The sequence below is a fragment of the Panicum virgatum genome, chromosome 7K (assembly GCF_016808335.1).
Source record: "Panicum virgatum strain AP13 chromosome 7K, P.virgatum_v5, whole genome shotgun sequence".
NCBI lineage: Eukaryota > Viridiplantae > Streptophyta > Magnoliopsida > Poales > Poaceae > Panicum > Panicum virgatum.
The window spans coordinates 46993121-47017831 of NC_053142.1; the positions used below are offsets into that span (position 1 = coordinate 46993121).

Below are 24711 nucleotides of genomic sequence, written 5' to 3' on the forward strand. Positions count from 1 at the left end.
AAAATAATATTTACCTGTATATCATATTTGCTTGCGATTTAATCTTTAATAAATCATCATTCGAACACGGGTATAGACTATATATAAATCTAAACTTAAATATGATTTTGGTAAACTCCCTCCTGACTACAATTATTATTAGTATTATCATTATCATATATTTGTTAAACTAGGATTCCTTTGACTACATGATCTAGATAAACCATATAGTTATGATGCATAATAAAATACGATAACACTGCTTGGATTATAAATAACTAGACGTATGCCCGCGCATTTATGCGGCTAGTATTGAAAATTCAAAAATTTGCATATCATTGTATCCTTATTTAAAAGTTATATTATTTTTTTTACCATACATCATCCTGTTTATTATCGTAAATTATATCTTATTGTTGATTAAAACAATTCGACTATGATCTACCTATACTAACAATTTAATTTGTTGAGCATTAGTAATATTATGCAAATAATTATTCTTATTTTCATTTTATTTTGATTGATTGTTGTTAGCTTTAGTTTTTATTAATAGTATATATTTGTAATTGATACATAGCTAGATGATATTTTATATTTATTTTTTTATAATGGCATTGATGGGTGATTTTTAATTAGGCATAAGGGTACTTTAGACTAATTTTTATCGTAATGGCAGTAGTGGGTAATTTTTATTTTTCTATTTTTTTCAATTAACATGAGAATTTCTATTTTCCATTTGTTGGCCAAATAATAAGATAATAGATGTTAAATTTCCAAGAGCGTAATACAAACTGACTAGATGTTGTGGATTCAATCACTAACCAATCAAAGATTTATTAATTTATGTATATCCAATACTTTATTGTTTTAAAGTATACAGCCGCAATACACTTTAGAGCTTCAACTCAGTCAATACACAAACGTAGACTGGTGGTATACACCACTGCGTTATTCAAAGCGACTAAAAGGGAGCATAAGAGAAGAGGATGACAATCACGGATAGACAAAATAAAAAAAACTCAATAGGAAAATACGCAACGAAAAAGGACCTACATGCAAGTTGCAACCCACCTCCATGTCGCGCCCCCTCCGCTTTTTCAACTCCTTTCACACAGCCCACCCCCGGCCGCAGCAGCAGCGCCCACCTTTCTCGCCTCGCCTCCTCCCTCTCTCACTCAGTCTCTCTCCATTCTCCAATCCTGATTGGGCAATAGGCAACCGGCCACCATCTCCATGCGTCAGCGCTCCTCCGGCCATGCCGCACCGCCGCCGAGCCCTTAACCCGACGTTGCCTCAGCCGCCTCCCGCCGCCGCGTTCCACCTCGCCGCGGACGACTCGCGGCTACCGCTCCTCGCCGCGGACTACGCGCTGCTCCAGTCCGCCGCCGCCGCCGCAGCAGCAGCCTCATCCGTCGCGGACGCTCCCGCGGCCCCGGCGTCCGCGGAGTGGAGCGCTGGGAGCGCCTTCACCGCCTCCTCCACCGCCACGGCGCCGGGCTCCGCCCGGCTGACCGCCACCGAAGAAGCAGGCGGGAGGGACACGTGGGTCCGCCGCGCCAGGGAGGGGTACTACCTCCAGCTCTCCCTCGCCATCCGCCTCACCTCCCAGGCCTTCCTCGCCGGCAACCCCGCCCTGCCCGAGCTCCTCCTCGGCTGCGGCCCCGGGGATGCCGGCGACGGTGCGGATGATCCGGAGGCCGTCTCCTACCGGCTATGGGTACGTACGTGCGTGCATCATACAGTCTCGGTCGTACGGGCATGGTACAACACATCATATGGTGGTGCAATGCGTGTAGAGATTGAAACGCATACTCCTGCACAAAGCTTTTGAACTCCTGCTATTCTTGCTTCTCTGACACAACGAAATTCTTGGTTACTGTTTTGATGGAATCGTACAAATTTCACGGGGTGGATTAGCGGTTGCTAATTGATTTGAAGGCTTAGTTTGCTGAAATTTTGTTTCTGTTCTGGTCTCCCTTGAAATTTTGTGTTTACTAGGCTCATGCTTTGCGCTTACTGCATTTACTGGGTTAACAAGTGGTTTAGGAGTAGTGGTTACTTAGTGGCCGCCGTATCTCCATGCTGATCAATGATGCAGTAGTCAGTCGTTTGGAGCTGGTGGGCTGGTATTATATTCCCGCGCATAGCCACAGAACAAGCACATTACTGATTGCAAATGATGCAGATCAGTCTCTCCTCCGATCCCTTGAAATTTTTATTTCGATGCGCCGCCGCATGCACCTACTCTTTTATTGCAAGTTGGAGCAAGCTGATGAGTCGTAGTGTTCAGTCAGTGACGACCGACGACGACTATCTCACGCTTGCAACTGCGCCTATTGCATTGATTACTGGTAGCAGACCTGATCCATCAGGAAGCTGACAGAAATGGGGTTCTCGCGCGCCCTGCAGGTGAACGGGTGCCTGTCGTGGGGCGACAAGATAGCGCACGGGTTCTACAACATCATGGGCATCGACCCGCACCTGTGGGCCATGTGCAACGCCGCGGAGGAGGGCCGCCGGCTGCCGTCGCTGGCGGCGCTGCGCGCAGTGGACGCCACCGAGTCCTCGCTGGAGGTGGTGCTCGTCGACAAGGGCGCCGACTCGGTGCTCCTCGACCTCGAGCGCCGCGCGCTCGACCTCGTCCGCGCGCTCGGCGTCACGCTCGACCTCGTCCGCCACCTCGCCGTCCTCGTCTCCGACCACATGGGGTGAGCAAGCACACACTGCTACTGCGTGCATGGGTGTGTCGCCCGTGCTCCGATCCTTTGCTTCACTTCAAAAAAAGTAGAGCTGATAAATACCAGCAGCGGCGTACATGCCACGCTCGTGCGCCGTGCACCAGGCAGCTGTGTGCTAGTAGATCGATGCCTGCTGGATCGATCGCTAGACTGATAATTAGGCTCGCAGTTCCCTCATGTTCCGTGAACGAACCCAGCTGGTGGTCACCAGCGGATCCGAGCACGTGAATGCAACAGTTTTGACGTGCACCACCTTCATGTGACGCTCTCTCTCTCTCTCTCTCTCTCTCTCTCTCTCTCTCTCTCTCTCTCTCTCTCTCTCTCTCTCTCTCTCTCTCTCTCTCTCTCGTGTTTCTTTTCTCCCTTTTCCATGTGATGAAGGGGTGCCCTGCGGTCCGAGGACGGAGACCTGTACATGCGGTGGAAGGCGGTGAGCAAGCAGCTGAGGAAGCGGCAGAAGTGCATCGTCGTCCCCATTGGCGGCTTGTCCATCGGGTTCTGCCGGCACCGGGCCATCCTTTTCAAGGTAGGTACCATCGGTCAGACGCAGCACCAGCCAGCCATAGTGCAACTTGTGCTGTGCTTTCTGTTAAGCTTGCTCAGAGTGCCATCTGCTTCTCCGGAAATGTTCAGGAACTCGCAGATTTCATCGGCCTCCCATGCCGGATTGCGCAAGGTTGCAAGTACTGCTCTGCACCTCACCGATCATCTTGCCTTGTCAAAATCGACAGTGAGAGGAGATATGTGAGGTCTGTACTTGTTCCTGCTCTTTGTCATGTTGTTTACATATATCTGTAACTTCTCTTCTAATGAACTCTGAGCATTTCAATGCCTTGCTACAATCTGATGTTGGTGTATGCCAATGAGCTATTGAGCTCGTTATTTGTACGTTTTTATGTTGTGCATTGGCTCAATCTCTTTAGTAATTGTGCTTGTGGCTTCAGAGAATACGTGGTGGACCTTGTAGTTGAGCCGGGAAGCATCAGCTGCCCAGATTCATCCATCAACGGCCAGTTGCTCTCCAAAGTGCCTTCACCTTTCAAGACTTCGTGTACAGTAGGCTCAGGGAACTACACTACACCGGTCACTGCCTGGAATCAAAAGATAGCGGATGAGCGTCGCAACATGATAATAGCAAATTCCCAGTATTCAGGTACGCAACCCACTATCACGAGCAACTCAAAATATTCAGACAATTCATCCATACTGCTGGCCAATAATCCAATACTACTTATAGTTGCTAGGTGTAGTGTCGTGGAGGGGAACTCTGTTCAGGTAGCTAGCAAAGAAGGCTTGCTGCCGAAATGCGGTCCGATCACGCAGAATGGAAACTGCAATGGCATATCAATGTTAGACGTGTCGGTGCAATTGAAGGCAGTGGACATAAGTCCTGAGAATGGCAGCAAGGAGGACATCCCAGGTGCCACACTTCCGAAATGCTTGAGCATTGAGCCGTCTTTTGCTGCAGATTGGCTTGAGATATCCTGGGAGGAGCTCGAGCTCAAGGAACGCGTAGGCGCCGGTACTTCTTTAACTTTAGGATTTCTACTGGCTTACTGTGTGCTCTGAATTTGATGACTTTTGGGGTACAATGCAGGTTCTTTCGGTACGGTGTATCGCGCAGACTGGCACGGTTCAGTAAGTACCTCAAACATCCTTGTGAAACCTATTTTTTATTTACTTTTGCACTGAGTTAGGCGTCCCTTGAAGATCATAAATTTAAGATTGTAGATTGGGTTATGCAGGATGTTGCAGTAAAGGTGCTTACGGATCAGGATGTTGGCGAAGCTCAGCTGAAAGAATTCCTCAGAGAGGTCAGTTTACATTTTTATTGGCATCAAACTTCCAACTTTTCACGTCTAAATAAAAATCAAAATCTGACCGTACCCATATGGCTTCCAGATTGCTATTATGAAACGAGTCCGCCATCCGAATGTGGTATTGTTCATGGGTGCGGTGACAAAATGCCCGCATTTGTCAATAGTGACAGAGTATTTGCCCAGGTAAATTTTCCACCAATTTCGTTTGTCAGACTTGTTCCGAAAATTTGGACATCCTTGAGTAAATATGAACCCTGTTGGTGTAAACAGAGGGAGCCTCTTCCGCCTCATCAACAAGGCCGCTAATGGAGAAATGCTGGACCTAAAGCGCCGTTTGCGGATGGCGCTAGACGTTGTACGTATCACATCGTGTTCCTTCTACACACGACAAACTCCTGAAATGTCACTGATCTCTCTACGTGCTGTATGTGCAATGCAGGCAAAAGGCATCAACTATCTTCACTGCCTGAATCCCCCTATTGTGCATTGGGATCTGAAGACACCAAACATGCTGGTAGACAAGAACTGGTCCGTGAAGGTTAGTCCACCTCCCAGATAGATTAGGATGATCCAGATCCAATGTTCTACTTTTGTTTCTTTACTTTCCTTGATACAACTTCAGGTAGGTGACTTTGGCTTGTCCAGATTTAAGGCGAACACCTTCATATCATCCAAATCAGTTGCTGGAACAGTAAGTTTCATATTTCTATGCTCAAACAGCCAACCTCACACTAAATTTACTGGTTTCTTACCGTTCGAGTGTTTTTGCACTGCAGCCAGAATGGATGGCACCAGAATTTCTCCGCGGCGAGCCATCCAACGAGAAGTGTGATGTTTACAGCTTCGGTGTGATCTTGTGGGAGCTCCTGACAATGCAGCAACCGTGGAGTGGCCTAGGTCCTGCGCAGGTAACGTTCCATCTCTTGGTCTGTAGATCTATACGCGCATACGTTTTTGCTTGGCTTTTTCTTCGCTCACATCTCACTCTTCTTCCTCGACTGATCCAACGAGTTCAACGATTGGGGAGTTGAAATGACATTTCTCCTGGTGCAGAAAATTGCTCTTGTTTCTGATTCATTATGGTACCATTTGCAGGTAGTGGGAGCCGTTGCATTTCAGAACAGAAGGCTTCCAATTCCTAAAGATACCAGTCCAGAACTTGCTGCTCTTGTGGAATCCTGCTGGGATGAGTAAGCCTTTCCTATTAATAGCCAGAAGCTTATTCTCAAAGGGGAAAAGTCCGGTTTACACCCTCCAACTATCGCAAAAGTCTGATTTTCAACATTTAACTACAAATCCGGACAACATAGGCCATCCAACTGTCAAAACCGAACAAATTTGGCCCCTAGGGTGGTTTTGAAGGTGTTTTTCCATTTTGTGAGAATTAAAAATATTCAATTTTATACTAAAAAATTTATAAGTAATTCATTTTAAGTCAAAAAATTATGAAATGGGTATAAATTTTTTTCTAAAAATGTAACCTATCTATTGTCACATGACTTGTGAGCTATTCAGATCTAATATTTTATGTTCATAATATTTGATTGCTTACAGTTATGCCTATTATTTTTAATAAATAAAATTCAAATGGAGCAATAATAGATAGGTTACATTTTTAGAAAATTTTTGGTACTAGTTTCATATTTTTCTGATTTAAAGTGAATTAGTTTTGATTTTTTAGATCTAATTAGATTTATTTAATTTTTTTGAAAAATGCAAAACCACCTTCAAAACCACTCCAAAGGCCAAATTTGCCCGGTCTTGACAGTTGAATGGCCTATGTTGTCCGGTTTCGTAGTTGAAGGTTGAAAATCAGATTTTTACGATAGTTCGAGGGTGAAAATTGGACTTTTCCCTTCTCAAAGTGTAAAACCAAATTTGTGCTTGTTTTTTTCTTTTGAACCGGAAATTTGTGCTTGTTGAAGGTTTTTTTTTTGTTCAGAACACGAAGATCATCTCATTTTGCTTTCTTTCTTCAGTGATCCAAGGCAGCGGCCTTCATTTTCAAGCATTGTGGATACGCTGAAGAAGTCACTCAAAGCTCTTCTTGGAGGCTCATGAGGACCCTTGCAAGCTGTCTTGGTTGCCATTTGTCTCCACCTCTGTTTTGCGTTCCTCTTCAGCCTCTGTCAATGAGATGATAGCTGAAGCAGCACAAGTGCAATGCTGCCTCGAGTTCGATAGGTCACTCTTTTTCCTCACCTCATGGCAAACCAATAAAAATCGGTGCTTATGCTCTCCCACCATCCCATGTCGCACTGGGGTAGCCTTTGTACAGCGATTCTAGTGCTAACAGAAGTTCCGCAGGCCTCAGGTTGGGAGGGTGGTCTGAATATCTGCTATCCCTGAATGTTCTGAATGATTGTATTGGTTGTGCAATAGGACTGAAGAGTATGTTGCTTTAGGGGACAGGAAAAACATTTTTGATGCCAAATAGAATAGCTCACAGGATATGCTTAGAGTTTCTATACAGGTCTCACACAAAAGTTTCCAGGAAACATCTGGGTGAAACTGAAACAGTTCTGCATTGATTCTGCAGCACCAATGTCATTTGGCAAGCTGATCATGTACATGTAATGCTGCTGCAGCTGCTTGTTGTAGCAGTGGCACAGGGCACGCGCAGGCGCAGCATACGTTCCACCAACATCTGGTCACTCCTTCGTGCGTGCTTTACGGCAGAAGGGCAGATTGTGAACAGGATCTCAGTGAAGCGCAGCCCAAGGAATTTCTCAGAGAGGTCATTTCACCACTAACATTTCGGCATCAAAATTGCGAATGGTCATAGCTCACAGGACAAATATACTGTAGGTGTCACAGTATGTTGAACTGACACGAACACATCGCAAAGTTCTGAAACTACGGAGCACTCCCCACTCCTCAGGGCCATTTTAAACTACTGTAGTTTCACGCCTCAAACAACAAAATGGAACAAATCAACAAAAGATCCACCTAGCATCCTTTTTTTTAATATGATGCGCCTAACCACTAAACATTGCACTTTTACCATTAGACAACTGCATTTGGCTGCCTACATCCGGAGTCAACTTTGCATTGCAAGCTACACAACGTGCTCCAGCTCCCGCGCATAGCTAAGAGCTTGCCTGATCAGCTTGAACGATGACAAGTCCATGTGAGATTTGGGTTTTGCCATGTCAAAATGGACTGAATAATCCTTGATTTCCCATTCTGGTTGTTCCTGCCATAAAAATGAATGTTATGACCAGTAGGCAGTAGACCAAGCAATGATGGTTACAGTTTTGTCCCTCACCATGCCTCAATCAATCATGTCTGAATATAAAATAAAAGGTACCTCTGATATGTACTCGAGAAGTTCTTGATCTGATGTAAACATTAGCATTTTCTTTGCAACACTGATTGGCAAGTAGTCATAAGCCTCAACGCTGCATTCGGCTACTTCATCTCTTCAAAAGAAACACACAGGGAGCACAATAAGGGACTTCACAACAGAAACCGGGTAAGGGAAACGACTATGCAAATCAACTCATACCGAATAGTTTCAGCAAGAAGGTCCATAAGGTAAACATATGTCTCATGTGGTACAGCTTGGTGAGCATTGATTAATCGGTTATAGGCACCTTCCATAAAGGATTGCTCAAGCTCCACTGCATACTTGATACAAGGATGACTTAAAGCTTCCAGGGGCAGAAGTTCCAGCTCAGTATGGAATTCAGCAATTCTGTTCTCGGCCAACAGCCTGAGAAGATTAAGGCCCAGAAATGGGTACTCATCTGGTGATGGAGCAATTATACCGCTGCATGAACGACAACAAAGTAAGAGTAATACATCACCACTTCACAACCATAAGCCCAGAAGTACAGTTCTCCAAAAATAAAGGATCTGTGAGGAAATGTTTAATTGCGTCTTTTAGTTCCAAGGTGAGGACAAATGAAATTTGTACCCCTGGCAAGAACTCATACTGTGTGTGGATACATAGCTTTCAGGCTTTGCACAATTTATTTGCATAATTTATTTGCATAAAGGGTGTGTTCCTCTGACAATGATACGGATTGAAACCTATGGCAGATGGTTAACAAACTCTCCAGTTCAAACAGATGTTGTTTTAGAACGTTGGCTTGGTTTCCATGTAGATGTACTTTCGTTCTTCATGCATCTTTACAACAACTGCCCCTGTTAATTGCTTATTAGCAGTGTTGCGGTATTTGAGAGGGATATTTGCATAGAAAATCTAGACGTGCAAAATGAGTCAAAACTTAAGTAAATAAATCTACTTATGTGCACCCGCGAGCTAAATAACAAGAAATACATACTGGAGATAACATACAAGAATACAATAGATGGTATCTTTATGTTTGGAAATGATTATATATTGAAGTGTATTCCCAGCATCCAAACTCAGAATGGTTCATATATTGAAGTGACAGCTGAAGAATATAGCACCAATATGTATTTAATATGCTTGACAAGGATGGATCATGAAGTCAATAGTTGTAGGAGAGACAAACCATGTATTGATGTAAAATTCTTTTAGCTGGCACAAGCTTCTCTCAAATGCCTCCCGGTCTTTAATTTTCAAGCTCAAGATAACAGCATTCTCGTAGATAGCCCCTGTAAAATTTAAAAACCAGTCACACCTAACAAGCGCAAACTGTATTCCTATGGTTTACTACACATTTCCAAAGCAAATAGTATATTTCATTATAGATAAAGTTCTGTATGGCTTTACTAAACACTTGCACACAGGTAGCCACATAAAAATATAAAACTTATACTGCTTACGTAAAATACTTGCAAAAGGACACATTGGAGAATGAATGAATGATCATGTCTCAGAATTAATGTATCAATTCTTCCTACAATTAATATACATGGAAGAGCAACACACTATAAGAAAGTTATCTTCAGTGCAAGGTCTTGTACTCCACAACCAATGAAGCATGAAAATGAAATTTTACCAAACATTATGCCACAAATTTCTTTTAATTACACAACAAATTTTTCATGTTGGAACAATCTGTGCACACAATATTTAACGCCATGCGTGAGGTACTGAGGTGCAGCTTTAAATTGGTTCCAAGGCAAATCCTGCCTAGATTGCCAATGAAAAAAGTACGATGCATACTATTACACAAAGTTCACAGGACTACAGGCCAGACTATTATGTCTCCAGAACCAAGTGCTCAAAATATTACTTGCAATTTTCAGCTCTTCTACTGCTTTAGGCGTCTTCTCAAATAATGGTGGCAAGCTAGGTAACCTTGTGAGGAGCACCTGAAATCAAGCAAGGGTATCATCAGCTTATCGCCTGGCAATGAACCACAAATTTAAGTGAAGCTCTGCAAAAGTCCTGCACTTGATACTGCTGTACAAATTAACCACCTTTTCATAGATGACACAGTCCTCAATTCAAACTAGTGAAATCTTAAACCCCCTTTTCTCAGAAGAAACAAATGTACAATTCAAACCAGTACTCCATAACCCCACTTTTCTCAGAAGACAAAAACTTACAATTCAAACTAGTAAACCCTAGACAGCAGTTCAACAGTGGATTTCGGAGACCTATAGAAAACACATCTGGATCCAGCCATCTCGTAATAACCCCTAGTCCTGATGAAACCCAGATGGAAAAGGGCGCACAGAGCAATCTGAAGGATCATCTTCAGCTCTACAGATCGGACACGGTAGAATCTCCAAGCAACATCTAAAAATCCTCTAGGGTCCAATACACTGTACGAAGATCGCGGCTTCACAAGATTCGGTTAAAAAAACTAGCTAACACCCCAGGTAAGAAAGAATGGGAGCAAGTCGAGCCGGATCGCCGAAATGTACCTTGAGCTCGGCGAGCAGGGCGGCGCCGGAGTCGAGGTCGTCCCTCGCGCACGCGAAGTGGAGCCACGCGAGTTTGCAGACCGCCTCCTCCAGCTCGGAATCCATGGATTGCGAGGCGCGCCGCGGAAGAGGCGGACTGAACAGTGCGCGCGAGGAATACGTTTTCTTACCCGGAAGGCGATCTCTGAACATCGAGCGAAAGCAATTGATGCCAAGGAGATGAAAAAAATACGAAAGCTTGGAGGTGCGGGGAATCGAACCCCGTGCCTCTCGCATGCGAAGCGAGCGCTCTACCATATGAGCTACACCCCCTTCGATGCTTCAGATCACATAAGATGCTTATTTTAAGCCTTATGAACTGTGTTTACCAACAATTCCACATGACAGGAGTTTCTTCGGTGCCGTGAGATTCTTGGGTTGAGAAGACCCACCATGCGCCGCCTGTCCTCCAACAAGCCTACGATCGACTACTGCCCGTGAAAGCACGCAGACGTTGCATGACCGGCGCTAGCAATGCGTGCGCGTAACGGGCCTAGCCATCCACAAGCCGAGATCCATGACTGAAACTGACGCGCTCGCGGTGAGGCTCCCCCCCCCCCCCAACCGCTCTGCAGTTGTCACTAGCTACACAAGTACACAACTCTCAACCACCACTAGCCATTAGCCCATTACACCACTACTAGTAGTGGTAGCTTTCGTTCCCACTGCAACTGCAACTGGCGCGTACCGTGCCGTTACACGCTGGGGTTCAGAGTCACTCGACAGCGACTCTTATCCTCTCCTCTCCTGTTCCTGTAGCTGTAAAGTAAAGTTTCCAGCCATCAAAGATTCAAAACTGCCATGGCCCATGGAGCATCCAGGAGGAAGATCCAGCAGTCATTTTTAATGTGGCCTGAAGTAACCTGAACCCTCGAATGGCTGGGCGCCAACCGCTGAACCACGCATGCCTCCGGAAAAGAACTCCTAATCCTGACTCCCCATGCCCGCAGTTCATTATCTGGTGCGTGCACGTCCTGTGTTGTGTTCTCAGCTCACGTTTTTCGTGTCTGAGATGCATCGCTATCCGCGGACTGACCTGTAGGCTGTACTTGTGGATGGCAGCAATAGCAGGCCGCAGGCGTATGGGCGGGAGTGGGACGATGGGGGCCTGAAGCCCGAGCTCTGAATGAACAAAAAGGAGGCGTACGTACGGCAACCAGCTGCGCCCCAACCAGTCGTCCTACTCCGATCCGATCAACCCGGGCGTCGCCACCGTGCTTTTCAGATCGAAGCTGGCGGCCGGTCACCGTCGAGGCGCCTGTGGATGGCCTCATCGATGGCCGGCCCGCGCGGTCGGGCGGGTCAGCGTCCCCAACTCCCAACGCCCCTGATCATCAGTTGCACAGTCGCGCGCGCGACGTCGACGACGATTCCGTTGATCCGTCCGTCGCGTACTCATGCCCCTCTTGTGCGTTTGGAGCGTGGTTCCTGAGGCTCCGATGGCGTTCCGGTGGTCGCACCAGCCTTCCACCCGCTCCGGCGTACCAGCAGTTGCTGATCAAACCGGTGACGGTGACGCCGACGCGAATTGAATTGTGTCGCGGAGTCAGACAAGTTGGATGCTGCCTAGCTGGCTGGATCGATCGCGATTCACTACTCACCAGCGCATCACATGAGCTGATGTGATGCCTACCAGTTACCAATAGCAGCCTGCAGCAGGATGCCAATGCCATCGGTTTCCATGATATGAAAAAGAGTAAAAAGTGCATGAATGCGACGCACGCAAATTTTTACACTACTAGTGGTGGTGGTTGTGTGCTGGACTGACTGAAGACTGCGTGGTGTGAGCGTGGTGACTAAACTATGGTTCAGTCACCGCCGATGTTTGGATATCGATTTGGGGTGTTGAGTATATATTAGTAATTAAAGAATTAATTGCATAAATAGAGGTTAATTCGCGAGACGAACCTATCTATTATCTTATTATTTGGCCAACAAACGGAGCCTCTATGTTCGCTCTCAAGGTCTAAAAATTACCACGTTAATCGGAGAAAAATAAAAATTACCCACCACTGCTATTACGATAAAAATTACTCTAAAATACCCTTATGCCTAATTAAAAATCACCCACCAATGCCATTATGAAAAATTAAATATAAAATATCATTTAGCTATGTATCATGCCTAGAAATTCTCATGTTAATTAGAGAAAAATAAAAAAATAAAAATTACACACCACTGCCATTACGATAAAAAATAGCCTAAAATACCCCTGTGCCTAATTAAAAATCACCCACCAATGCCATTATGAAAATTTAAATATAAAATATCATTTAGCTATGTATCAGTTACAAATATATACTATTAATAAAAACTAAAGCTAACAACAATCTATCAAAATAAAATAAAAATAAGAATAATTATCTTCATAATATTATTAAAGCTCAACAAATCATATTGTTATTATAGGTAGATCATTATTGAATTGTTTTAATCAACAATAAGACATAATTTATGATAATGAATAGGATGATGTATGGTAAAAAAAATAGTATAACCTTTAAGTAAGAATACAACGACATGGAATTTTTTGAATTTTCAATACTAGCCGCGCAAGTGCGCGGGCTATACGAGTAAGCATATGCTAATAATGGATTGATTAGATTTAATAGTTTTGTTTTGTAAATTAATATCCACTTAGGCTGTTGGTTTTCTAATTAACCTATATTTTATACTCTAATTGGTTGTGGACGGTTCAACGTTATTCAGTTCTTGCCAGCATAATGTAATAGCCAGTACGCTCTCGTCGTACTTGAGGGTCTTGGTAGCGCCGCTAGATAATCATCATGGTTGCATGGATCGACGGATGGATAGATACGGCAATCTCTCCTCTCGCGGAGAGGAGGGCGGTGAACCCACCATATCCGGCGTTTCACGTCACCTGATGGTACTCGCTCGATCGATGACCTGCTCGCGAGCAAAAGCGACGGCCTTCCAAACTTTACAGCGATCTCCCAAGGACCAGCAGCCCGGCGGCATGAATGAATGGTGAGGCGGAGGCCTGCTCCGAGAGTGGCACGCGCGCGCACCGGTTTTTTTCTGGCCCTAGTTATGGCGGCGCAGGCAGCAGGTCCTCCGATCCCCGGCGTCATTCCCTCGCCGGACCACCGGCTGCCGGACCCTGCTAGATCCGATCCAGGGCAATGCATGCGGATTGTCGCGGCGGATCTGCCGGAGAAGCAAACTGACTGAAAATGTTACCTGATAACCTGATCATCAGCTCGAGGTAAATCGATGTGTTCAGTGTGAGGGGGAGGAGGGGGGGGGGGTGTTCGGTGATGGTCATAGATGCAGAGGTCCCGTGCATCCATTGTGTTCATGGCCAGGGCGACCACGACAGACAAGTTTTTCATGGCCTCCGATCCCACCAGCGTACGAGTAGTAGGCCCAGTACAAATCTTCCTCGCCAACCTGCCCCTCCTCCCGATCCAGTAGTTGGCTCGCGGCGGATCTCAGCTACCAATCCATTCACTATTTTGAATACGATTCCACCGAACTTATGGCCTTCAGCTTGTTCCCTCTTTTTTTTTTACAGTACTGGACTTTTAGGAGAGTGGACCGGTAGCTCTTACTGGCGCGCACTTTGGGTATAAAACTATCTACACTTTGTTGCGCACTTTACTTTGTGCGTATAAAACTATATATACTGGACAATTCAATTATATTCCAACACTACACACGGTTGCACGCTGCAGAATCACCCCGAGTTCCTGACCAATGAGCCAAACGGGCCTCTCGGTGGGCCGGGCTACAAATAATGGATAAAGCGCAGTGTTCCCGACAAGACAAACAGTGCCAATGTAAGCACACTGTTGGCGCCAAAGAGGAAAGAAAATGGCATGCCGGAGACGGCGAATTAACACGCTCCCAGCGCGGCACACCGCAGTCTCCAGCGGACCTGCCCGCTACTGTACTCACCCTGAGCTAACCGTGAACAAACCCGCCGTGTCGTACCCTCCCGGCACGGCGAAGGCGATCGTCTTGCTCCCTGCCCTGCCGAGACCCCGGCAAAGTCTCCATCACAAGTCCCCAACTGCTGCGGCGGTCAGGCAAGCCGAGCAGCCGTCGCTTCTCGCTCCCGCGTCGCGTCGCGTCTCGACGTCACCCTTGCGGCCTTCCCACCCATCCGCGCGCCGTTCGGTGCTCAGCTCCCAACCAACTCGCTCCCGAATTTAAAACCGACACCTGTGCGGCTGTGCCCCACCGCCCCCAACCGCCGCTTCCGAGTCCCGCCCGGCCCCTCGCTATATATCCGCCCACGGCCGTGCACCGTCGCCAGCCAGCCAGCCCGCTCCCAGAGAGAGACCCGACCCGACCCCTGGTAACGGCAACCCCCGGCCGCCGGCGACATGGTGTTCGAGCAGGAGGAGGAGGTGGCGCCGGGGGCCGTGCACGGGCACCGGCTGTCCACGGTGGTGCCGAGCTCGGTGACGGGGGAGGTGGACTACGCGCTGGCGGACGCCGACCTCGCCTTCAAGCTGCACTACCTCCGCGGGGCCTACTACTACCCGCCCGGCGACGTGGCGCGCGGCCTCACCACCAAGGTGCTCAAGGACCCCATGTTCCCGTGGCTCGACGACTACTTCCCCGTCGCCGGCCGCGTCCGCCGCGCCGAGGAGGGGGCGCCGGCGCCGGCGGGGGGCCAGCCCGAGGCCGCCGCGCGCCGCCCCTACATCAAGTGCAACGACTGCGGGGTGCGCATCGTGGAGGCCAAGTGCGACCGCGACATGGCCGACTGGCTCCGCGACGACGCGCCCGACCGCGTCCGGCAGCTCTGCTACGACAAGGTGCTCGGCCCGGAGCTCTTTTTCTCGCCGCTGCTCTACGTCCAGGTACGCAGCTCTTCACCACGTGGTACTGTAGCTCGTAGGGACTAGGGAGTGTGGGGGAAGGCTACTGTCGGAACTGGAGATTTGGTCGATTTTTTTTTTGGCATGGCAAGACCTGTTTATTGTACGTAGGCGTAGCTTTCAGTATGGTTGCTTGCAGTAGAGCAAGCTTTTAATTGGGTGCGGCCGTACCTGCTAACCATCCAACATTATACCTAGCTGGTCACTGCCTGGCGACTGCAACCCCACATCATGCATTCTTTTTTTTTTGCGAGGAAAAAAGATTGGTCATTATGCTTTTTTTTAACACAAGATTGGTCATTAAGCTTAATCAGGTCACATTACAATCTAGGAGCAGATCATGCCGGTTCGTGCCGATTGGCAAAACCTGGGAACCCTTTCCGTTCCATGGATGGGCAGGCGTGCGGTACCGTGAGATCGCCGGATCGGAGCCGCATGAGTAGTAATTGCTGCGCGGCGGCTGGTTGAAACGGCCGCTTGCCCAGGGCGTTCATGGGTTCCGATAGGCGGCGGCGGCGGCAACCTTAAGTCAGGGCGTTTCTTCATCACGGATTCTTTCTGATTAAGCGCCAAACTGTCATAAACGAAATGTGAATATAATAAGAGAGTAGGAGAGAAGAGTTCTATGATCCGTCGAACTCGTTCTTGATCCATAATAATCAAAGGACTTGAGAAGATGATCTTTGTACACATGAAAAGTACAAATAGTAACGCTGCTTCTGATTATCTGATATCGTACACCTGAAATTCAGCAAATCATTCAAGTTCACCTTTGCCCCGCACCTGGTACTACTAGTCTAGTGCTCAGGAGGTGGTAAGAGTAGGGTCGTGTTTAGTTCGAACGCAAAAAAAATTTTTTGCGATGGAATCTTACCAATTTGGAGTACTAAATGAAGTCTATTTATAATTTTTTTTCACAGATGGGTTGTAAATCGCAAGACGAATCTAATGATGCTGATTAATCCATGATTAATTAATAATTAACGAATGGTTACTGTAGCATCACTGTTGCAAATCATAGATTAAGTAGGCTCATTAGATTCGTCTCGCGATTTACAGTCCATCCATACAAAAAGTTTCATAAATAAACTTCATTTAGTACTTCATGCATGCGTCGATATTCGATGTGACTTTTTTTATGGGGTGGAAACTAAACCGGGCTTAGATCAGTAGTACTATTGGCCGTGTTTGGTTTTTTGCGTGGAATTACTGTAGCACGCTTTGACTGTTAATTTAGAGTATCAAATGAAGTCTAATTACAAAACCACATCCACAACCCCCCGTGTAAATCGCGAGACGAATCTAATGAGGCCTTTGACCGCGTGATTCGAGGATGGTTACTGTAGCATCACTGTAGCAAATCATCGATTAATTACTGTTATTAGATTCGTCTCGGAAAGTTACACTCATCCCTAAAAAGGTTTTGCAAATAGACTTCATTTAGTACTCCATGCGGACGTTCGTCTTTTTGTGTAAACTTGATGTGATGGTTTACCAAACAGGGCCATTAACTGCACCTTGTCTAGCTCTGCTGAAGCAAAGATCAGTGAACTTGTCAGGCAGACTTTATTCCTGTAGCAGACCTGCTGAGTAGTCAGTACTCATTTATCGTATTACCACTATTACAGTATTACTCATCAATCCCAGTTATCATTGATCCATAGTAACAAAATTGTGGAAGGCCACCGATTGAAATAACGAGAGTCTGATGAGGTTGATCGTTCCTCCTGTACTTCCATCAGTGAAAGTTTTCGCTGCACTCGACAGCAAACCCAAATGAATGGACCAGCGCAAGACAGCCTGCATAATGGATAATGATCATTTAAGAATTTAACTTATGTGCAAACGGGATAATGCTTATGAAGTTGATCACCGTCCGGGCGGTGGCGCATTATGATCGGCCTAATGATGCAGGCCCGCTGCTTTGCATGATCATCTCACTTGCTTTTCTGTTCACAAGTGCAACCTCTTTGTTAGGAATCATTTTCTGTAAATTTCAGCAGCTTACTGATGACTCTGTTCTACAGATTGTTCTGTTGCTTGGCTGGCAGATCACAAATACAGTACTAGTAAACTGTAAATGGAGTAACAATGGTTGCTTGGCTCGCAGATCACAAACTTCAAATGCGGCGGGCTGGCGCTCGGCTTCAGCTGGGCGCACCTCATCGGCGACGTATTCTCGGCCGCCACCTGCTTCAACAAGTGGGCGCAGATCCTGAGCGGCAAGAAGCCGGAAGCCACCGTCCTCACCCCGGAGAACAAGCCGCTGCAGGGCCACTCTCCAGCTGGCGCCGCCGCCGCGCCGCGCTCCGTCAAGCAGGTCGGGCCCATCGAGGACCACTGGCTGGTCCCCCCGGGCCGCGACATGGCGTGCTACTCCTTCCACGTTACGGAGGCAACCCTGAAGAAGCTCCAGCAGCAGGGGCGCCATGCGGGCACCTTCGAGCTCGTCGCCGCGCTGCTGTGGCAGACGGTGGCCAAGATCAGGCGCAGCGTGGACACCGTGACCGTGGTCAGGACCGACGCGGCCGCCCGGAGCGGCAGGGCCCTGGCGAACGAGATGAAAATCGGGTACGTGGAGGCGTCGGGCTCGTCGCCGGCGAAGACGGACGTGGCTGAGCTGGCGGCGCTGCTGGCCAAGGGCGTGGTCGACGAGACCGCCGCGGTGGCGGCGTTCCCGGGGGACGTGCTCGTGTACGGCGGCGCCCACCTGACGCTCGTGGACATGGAGCAGGTAGACGTGTACGGGCTGGAGATCAAGGGGCTGCGCCCGGTCCACGTGGAGTACGGCATGGACGGCGTCGGCGAGGAGGGCGCGGTGCTGGTGCAGCCCGACGCCGACGGGCGTGGCCGGCTTGTCACCGCGGTGCTGCCCAGGGACGAGATCGAGAGCTTCCGCGCCGCGCTCGGGAGCGCGCTGCCGGCCGCCGCCTGAACGCGAGCACCGCGCCGCGGCGTCCGTCTGAAAGCTCTAGTGTGGTGATGGCTACGTTACTGTTACGGTTTGGTGAGCTTAGTTTCTGCAATCGATTTGAGAAGTGTTCTGTACTGGATGATGCTCCCTAATAATTTGCTCGAATAGCTTATGCAGAATGTACCAAGATTTACACAGGAAACTTTGAAAAATAATAGTTTGAGAGTTGAGACAGCAAGATCTTGAATTCTTGAGTGGGTTCCCCATCTGAGTGTCACCAGGGTTCCCCAAACCGTCGGTAACCGGTCCGGTTTGGTCCGGTATGAAACCGGTCCAAATTCAAAATTTAAATTTAAATTCAAAAAATGAAAAATTCTCAAAAAATTTCTAAAAATACTTCAAGATGCGACAAATCTAATGATGTCAAATTTTCTCAAAAATTTGTTCGTTTAGTATAGTTTGCGGGGATTTGAAGTTAAACAAAAAAAAGCGTGCATACAAAAATATACAAATACAATATAAATTAGTACAAAAGAGGGTTGGAGGGTTCATTTAGACTAAAATATGTTATACAAACATTTATTTAGTATACTTTGCAGGCATTTGAATTTAAACCAAAAAAGAAAAAATTGAATTTGACCGGTTACCAGTCAAACCGGCCGGTTACCGGACAAACCGGACGGTATACCAGTCTAACCGGCCGGTATACCGGTACAAACCGGTTGAACTGGGAAGTTTAAATTCAAATTTGAATTTGTCCGGTTCGGACCGGTAACCGGCCAAACCGGACCGGTATACCGGAACCGGAGGCCGGCGGTTACCGGTTAGCGGTCGGATAGTTTAACCCTGAGTGTCACAGGCTCTTTGCTTGCTTGGATGTAGGCCAGCCAGTTAAGGTTTTCGGAGTCATTTCGTGTTACCTTTGGCAAATAGACTGTGTTTCACTGAAAATAGTTTGTTACTTCAGCAGGAGATTTTCAGAATCATTACTTGAATTGCTTACATGGTGATTTTACTTCCACCATATAACCCATCAACACCTCGCAAAAAAAATATAACCCATCGACAGCAATGTCCTTAGACCTCATTTGGTTTTTAAGTTGCTGTGACATCGAATATTCGGATGCCAATTTAAATATTCAGATACCAATTTAATATCTTACTATTATTAATTGGAGGTTTTTTTTGAAGCATATAGGTGAAGCCACCTAGGATCTTGGTGGACAATCTAAAAAAATAGAAAAATCCTACAAATTCTCACAAAAATCAGTAACACCCGGCCATCAATTCGGCAACTCTAATCATATTAGTCATTTGATCTGTTATCGTTTTAATAAATTACCCACCTTTGCCACTATGATAATAGACTAGCCATTGGATCTGCTATCTTTTTTAATAAATTACCCACCTTTGTCATTATGATAATAGACAAAAGTAACCCCCTAAACACATATCTAAATTACCCACCTCTGCCATTATAAAAAGTAATCTAAAGTAACCACCTAATCTTCATGTAAATTAACTACTTATGCCATTACAAAATAATATCAAATAACCCTCTAAATTTTTATATATATTATCCAATGATAACATAATAAAAAGTTAAAATAAATTTAAAATTTGAATCAAAATTATATTATCACAATAAAATCTTAAAGCGCATCAATATAAAATTCTAAATTACTATTTCTATCATTATTAATACATTATTTATATTATTTATGTTATTATTTAAACAAAAATAATAATCACAGTGTGTGTCCCCATCTTCTAAAGATCTAAATGGGGGGTGATTTTTGGCCCCCATCGAGCCACATCATAAAAAAACAAGGGCCGTCCGATCGGCCAGCAAAGAGATCTAGACCGTCGGATCGCATGTAAATTTTATAAAAAAGTCCTTCAACTTTTTAGAAATTAATCCGCAGTCTGTATATTTTTATGAAAAAACCCTGAACTTTTTACAAATCAACCCGCAGCCCAAAATTTTGCCAAAAACTCCCCTAACTTTGTGAAAATCAACCCATAGTCCCTGCATTTTTACTAAACAAACCCTAAAATTTCTACAAAATAACCTATAGTCTAAATTTTACAGAAAAGTCCCTCAAGATTACAGAAATCAACCCGCAGCCCGTATATTTTTATGAAAAAGACACTGAGCTTTTTACAAATCAACCTGCAGTCCAAAATTTTGCCAAAAAGTCCCCTAGCTTTTTGAAAATCAACCCATAGTCCCTGCATTTTTACTGAACAAACCCTAAAATTTCTAAAAAAGAACATGTAGTCTAAAATTTTGTAAAAACATCAATAACCTTTGTAACAATCACTAGTCTACAGTTAATGGCACGGCAACGCCGCGCCAGCCTTTCTAGTATATTCATGTATAAGAGAAGAGATAAAAATACTAATTTTTTTATTGTTCATGTAGCTCAAACAAAATGTTCAATTAAATATATATCAAACATATTGGATGGGTGATGCAGAGCGAGATAATTTATTAGTAACTAAACCTATCACATTTATTACAATTACAAAATAATAAATATGATCTTTACCATACTAGATTAGAATATTTAATAATTAGCTGAAGAGAGCGTAAAACAAATAATTATTAGATATATTTTTAACTAGCTCTGCGGGAGCACGGGTTGACATACTAGTAAAACTAATTGCATAAGTTGCTATCAGGGCTCTAGATGTGTGATAAGTAAATGATTACTGTAGCAATTAGTGACTAAATTATGAACTAATTAGATTTAATAGATTTGTCTCGTGATTAAATCATGACTTATAAAATTAGTTTTGTAATAAGTCAATGTTTAGTACTCCTAATTAATATGTAAACATGCGATGCGACAGGACTTATAGTTTAAACTGTAAAAACGGAACAAGGCCTTAATTATCCAGTTTTCACCTGCTGAATCAAAAGTTTTTGCAGTAATGCGCTATCCTGGCCGACTGTAATCTGACATGGAAATGATGGACACACGCTGATCGACTATGGGTTGTTTGGTTTCAGGGGTTAAACTTTAGTCTATGTCACATCAAAAAGAATTTTAGTATTTAAAAGTATTAAATAAAGGTTAATTATAAAACTAACTGCAAAACCCTAGGGCTAAACTGCGAGATGAATATAATGAGATATATTAATCTATGATCAGCGAATGGTTACTGTAGTATCACCGTAGCAAATTATGGATTAATTAAGCTCATTAGATTCGTATCGCGAATTAGCACTCAGCTGTCAAAAAAAATTATAAACAAATTTTATTTGATACTCCAAAATAATAAGATTTTCTTTGATGTGACAGTGACTTAAAAAGCCAAAGGGTGCTTAGCCTAGTGGTTAAGACACTCGAGCGGCACTCCACAGGTCTTGAGTTCGAATCCCCGTGGGAGCGAATTTCAGGCTGTGGTTAAAAAAATCCTCTCGCCGATCCCGTGTGCCAAAGCACTGGTTAAGAGCTGGCCCAGGTCGGCCTAAGGATCGTGTATGGCCCAGGCAATTCCTAGGGGTTCCGGTTTCCAGTGTGGGCGGGGCTGGGGTTCGGGGATTTTTTCGGTCGGGGAAGCCGAGGCTTTTTCTTAGCTTAATACCGATGGGGCGGTCTTTCCCTACCCGACCGAGTTTTTTTTTTGACACTAACTTAAAAAAAGTCCCTACAAACAAACAACACCGATGCTGTGACCATCTGCAAACTGCCACACTGAATCACTGATACTGGTTACTGACAACTGGTGCACTCCTACAGCCCAAATTTGGTGCCTTATCCAGGCGTTCCAAGTAATAAATGTAAATTGTTGGTAATGTAAACCGCAAATTTGACGCGTGGGTCTAATTTGACATAATCAATTCCCACATAAAGCCCAACCCATGTTATAAAAACACATAAACCAGCCCATATCATTGAAATCTAAGCCCGGCCCAAGTTCAGACTCCAGCCCCTTTGGCCCTTGCTACTACAAAATCCAAGCAAGGCCAGCTTCCTGCGCCCCTTCCTTCGCTTCGCCTTGTCCCAAACCCTAGCCTCGCTCTGTCGCGGCGGCGGGAGAGATGGCGAAGTCGCTGCGATCCAAGCGGGAGAAGCGGCTGCGGACGCTGCGGCGGGAGATCGCGGAGCCCTTCTACGACAAGAAGGAGGCCGCCAAGCTCGCCGCGCAGGCTGCCGCCCTTGAAGCTCCCCCGCTTCCGGTTCGCGGCCCGCCGTCCCAGGGTGCTGGCAACTCGGCCTCGGCCATGGGTGTGTCCCTCTATAACTTATCTGGTTTACCAGGCGTGGATTGCTACGTTTTTTACTTCATCGGGAAAAGCGAAATTTCTATACGCCTTGTCTGCTAGGACTTCAGAATACTGTATGCTTATACAACTCGAATAGAGTCGCCCACTGGGATTTGCAGAAATTATTGCCAACCTACTGTTGATTTGTAAACCATCCTTCTGAGTGGCAATCTGTATTACTCCGACGCAATGAATCCGGTGGGGGAATGCTCTTCCCTTCTAGCTTCCGTTCTCCTAAAAATCGCAGCTCCAGACAGGAAATTTGCAGAATTGTTGATTGGAGAGGCTTTGAAACTATGACTATGTTACCAGTAGCCTCCTTACTTCGAAGTTCTCTTACCAGTAACATCATTACTGTATGTCTCTACATCAATTTGAGGTTGTTAAATACTATGCCTAAGGTGTCACATGTTTACTGGTGGAATGTGCGTCATTTTATTGCCTTGTTAGTTAGTATTACTACCTGGAGTGGACGTTGTGAGAAGAAAACAGAAATTGCAATACATTTGAAAATCTCGGAACTATATAGAAATCTTGGGACCACAGCACGAATGCGGAAAGGAGGTAGCCTAACTAGTTGTTTCTATGACATTTTGCATGAACTCAACTAAGATCCATGAGACTTCTAGTAAATTTTATTATCCCTGGTACATCCAGTTGTTTCTTCTTCTGTAGTTTCACTTGCTCCTGGTTTTGTTCTTCCTTAGCTGATGTGCTTACTTATCCCTGGTACATCCAGTTGTTTCTTCTTCTGTAGTTTCATTTGCTCCTGGTTTTGTTCTTAGCTGATGTGCTTACTCTCTCTTCCTTAATACAGATGTGGAGATGTCTGATGGAGCAAATGACAAGTCGAAATCTTTGTTGAAGCCACTTGGCAGCATTAGCAAGAAGAAGGTACAACTTCATTTGAAGATCAAGAAAGACAAGAGAAAAGCTAGAAAGAAGGGAAAGTTTTCTTTTAAGAAGTAGACATGTAGAAATCTTGTCAACCATTCAGTTCTGTTGTCAGTTTGAACAACGCTTGTACGGGCACCTAAAATGCTTGCTAACCATCCATCCTTGGGTGGCTACTTATATGTTGAAATGAGTATACCTTGGCTATGAATTCCAATCAATGAAATTACCTAGATCGTGTTTGATCTCACATGGGTTTTTGTGCTCTGTTTTGAGTTGATGGTGAGGTTTGTTGTATGTTGCAATGGAGAAGGGTGTTGCTCCTTGACGAAAGCTGAATGTCTAGCCTGCTGGTGTTTTTGTGAAGATGCTCCTGTGATTCTAATGTCCACCGTTGTCCTTCATGTTTGAATACAGTTCATATATTTTCGAGAATTCATATATTCTTGTGCAAGGCATAGGCATGTGCCCACCGAGATGCTTAGCCATACGATGGGACGATAGCGATGCAGATTGACTGGGAGGTGGATCTTATTCTTGTGCAAGGACATTCAGGCGCTAGATTGTGGTTCGGATCATATAGTTTCTGGTATTCAGTTTTTTAACATTTTATCATCTTATTCTCAGTTATATCTGATGAGAGCAGCTGATCCTGTTTGGAGACCCTTAGATTTGAAATTCAAAATCCACGTTTGGAGACCCCAGGATTTGAAATCCAGAATCGACGTAGAATATGACAGGCCTCCAAACGGGCAGATTCTCTCAAATGGATTTTGAGCTGGATTCTCAAAATCCGGGAATCCATCATTTGGAAGCGTACAGAGCAGCGAAATCTTGTAAACCGACTAGTATCCTACCCCTGAACTATATAAAGGAGGACAATTTTGTAAACCGACTAGTATCCTACTCCTGAACTATATAAAGAAGGACAGGTAATTAGATCGGCATAAGCTCAACAGAGTGGCGGCCCGAATCTGACTAATTTATGTCTTGTGTCCTTACATTTACTTTCAAGATTCAGATCTCGGCGACTCACTGTCTACAATCAACTACTTTGAGGACACCAGTGGTAGGTTTAGCGGCTAAACACGGCTGGCGCCAGATAGGAGTGATCGTCGCGATCATTGGACGAGTTTGAAGGACCTCTTCATCAACATTATCCGATTCACATTGAGGATCTCGACAAGATCCAACTCACCAGGCCGGAAAAGGGCATCGAACGACAATACGGGCTCTGCGCCTCTGCCCAACATCCGCCTATCGTACAGCTCCGTTTGCGAGGGCGGAACAAGCCTTGAATCCTTTCCGTTTTGAAATCGAAACAGCCGCCTATCATTACGCTGGTTGGACTCGGAACCCGAGTAGAAGTGGAGGCGACTCGTGCCTTCCTCGT

General features: G+C 45.5%; 4 protein-coding genes and 1 non-coding gene across 6 annotated transcripts; 3 read left to right on the plus strand and 2 right to left on the minus strand.

Annotated features, from left to right (window-relative positions):
• The first annotated feature begins 1101 nt into the window (after positions 1–1101).
• LOC120641737 (serine/threonine-protein kinase CTR1-like) lies at positions 1102–7035 on the plus strand. 2 transcript variants are annotated; one of them, XM_039917960.1, is made up of 15 exons: positions 1104–1696; positions 2389–2687; positions 3099–3243; positions 3351–3466; positions 3662–3870; positions 3955–4239; positions 4315–4355; positions 4463–4531; positions 4620–4720; positions 4808–4892; positions 4977–5075; positions 5160–5228; positions 5314–5445; positions 5633–5727; positions 6517–7035. In XM_039917960.1, the coding sequence occupies exons 1-15, from the start codon at positions 1235–1237 to the stop codon at positions 6596–6598; spliced, it is 2289 nt and encodes a 762-aa protein (XP_039773894.1). In that variant the 5' UTR covers positions 1104–1234; the 3' UTR covers positions 6599–7035. The 2 variants fall into 2 exon arrangements, 1 of the variants encoding a protein (XP_039773894.1); XR_005662376.1 differs by lacking the exon at positions 6517–7035 and having other exon boundaries at positions 1102–1696; positions 5183–5228.
• A 257-nt stretch (positions 7036–7292) lies between these two features.
• Positions 7293–10611, minus strand: LOC120641738 (26S proteasome non-ATPase regulatory subunit 8 homolog A-like). The gene is made up of 6 exons (XM_039917962.1): positions 10346–10611; positions 9709–9787; positions 9022–9124; positions 8046–8309; positions 7848–7959; positions 7293–7733 (listed from the first exon to the last, which is right to left on the minus strand). Exons 1-6 carry the CDS (start codon positions 10535–10537, stop codon positions 7596–7598), a joined length of 888 nt encoding a protein of 295 aa, XP_039773896.1. The 5' UTR covers positions 10538–10611; the 3' UTR covers positions 7293–7595.
• TRNAA-CGC lies at positions 10585–10657 on the minus strand. Its single transcript has one exon. It is a non-coding gene; the product is annotated as a tRNA-Ala (tRNA).
• Positions 10658–14645: 3988 nt separating this feature from the next.
• Positions 14646–18388, plus strand: LOC120641739 (protein ECERIFERUM 26-like). The gene is made up of 2 exons (XM_039917963.1): positions 14646–15216; positions 17345–18388. Exons 1-2 carry the CDS (start codon positions 14734–14736, stop codon positions 18167–18169), a joined length of 1308 nt encoding a protein of 435 aa, XP_039773897.1. The 5' UTR covers positions 14646–14733; the 3' UTR covers positions 18170–18388.
• Positions 18389–22122: 3734 nt separating this feature from the next.
• Positions 22123–23568, plus strand: LOC120641740. The gene is made up of 2 exons (XM_039917964.1): positions 22123–22386; positions 23242–23568. Exons 1-2 carry the CDS (start codon positions 22200–22202, stop codon positions 23391–23393), a joined length of 339 nt encoding a protein of 112 aa, XP_039773898.1. The 5' UTR covers positions 22123–22199; the 3' UTR covers positions 23394–23568.
• Positions 23569–24711: the final 1143 nt, after the last annotated feature.

What these genes read in the sequence shown, in the direction of transcription:
- LOC120641739 (XM_039917963.1), top strand. Translation starts at nt 14,734, where the DNA reads ATGGTGTTCGAGCAGGAGGAGGAGGTGGCGCCGGGGGCCGTGCACGGG. An exon ending in CGCCGCTGCTCTACGTCCAG is followed by an intron (nt 15,217 to 17,344) that starts GTACGCAGCTCT and finishes CTTGGCTCGCAG; the next exon opens with ATCACAAACTTCAAATGCGG.
- LOC120641738 (XM_039917962.1), bottom strand. Translation starts at nt 10,537, where the DNA reads ATGTTCAGAGATCGCCTTCCGGGTAAGAAAACGTATTCCTCGCGCGCA. An exon ending in CCCTGCTCGCCGAGCTCAAG is followed by an intron (nt 9,788 to 10,345) that starts GTACATTTCGGC and finishes GCTTGATTTCAG; the next exon opens with GTGCTCCTCACAAGGTTACC. An exon ending in GAATTTTACATCAATACATG is followed by an intron (nt 8,310 to 9,021) that starts GTTTGTCTCTCC and finishes TCGTTCATGCAG; the next exon opens with CGGTATAATTGCTCCATCAC.
- LOC120641737 (XM_039917960.1), top strand. Translation starts at nt 1,235, where the DNA reads ATGCCGCACCGCCGCCGAGCCCTTAACCCGACGTTGCCTCAGCCGCCT. An exon ending in TGAAAGAATTCCTCAGAGAG is followed by an intron (nt 4,532 to 4,619) that starts GTCAGTTTACAT and finishes TATGGCTTCCAG; the next exon opens with ATTGCTATTATGAAACGAGT. An exon ending in ACAAGAACTGGTCCGTGAAG is followed by an intron (nt 5,076 to 5,159) that starts GTTAGTCCACCT and finishes ATACAACTTCAG; the next exon opens with GTAGGTGACTTTGGCTTGTC.
- LOC120641740 (XM_039917964.1), top strand. Translation starts at nt 22,200, where the DNA reads ATGGCGAAGTCGCTGCGATCCAAGCGGGAGAAGCGGCTGCGGACGCTG. An exon ending in CAACTCGGCCTCGGCCATGG is followed by an intron (nt 22,387 to 23,241) that starts GTGTGTCCCTCT and finishes TCCTTAATACAG; the next exon opens with ATGTGGAGATGTCTGATGGA.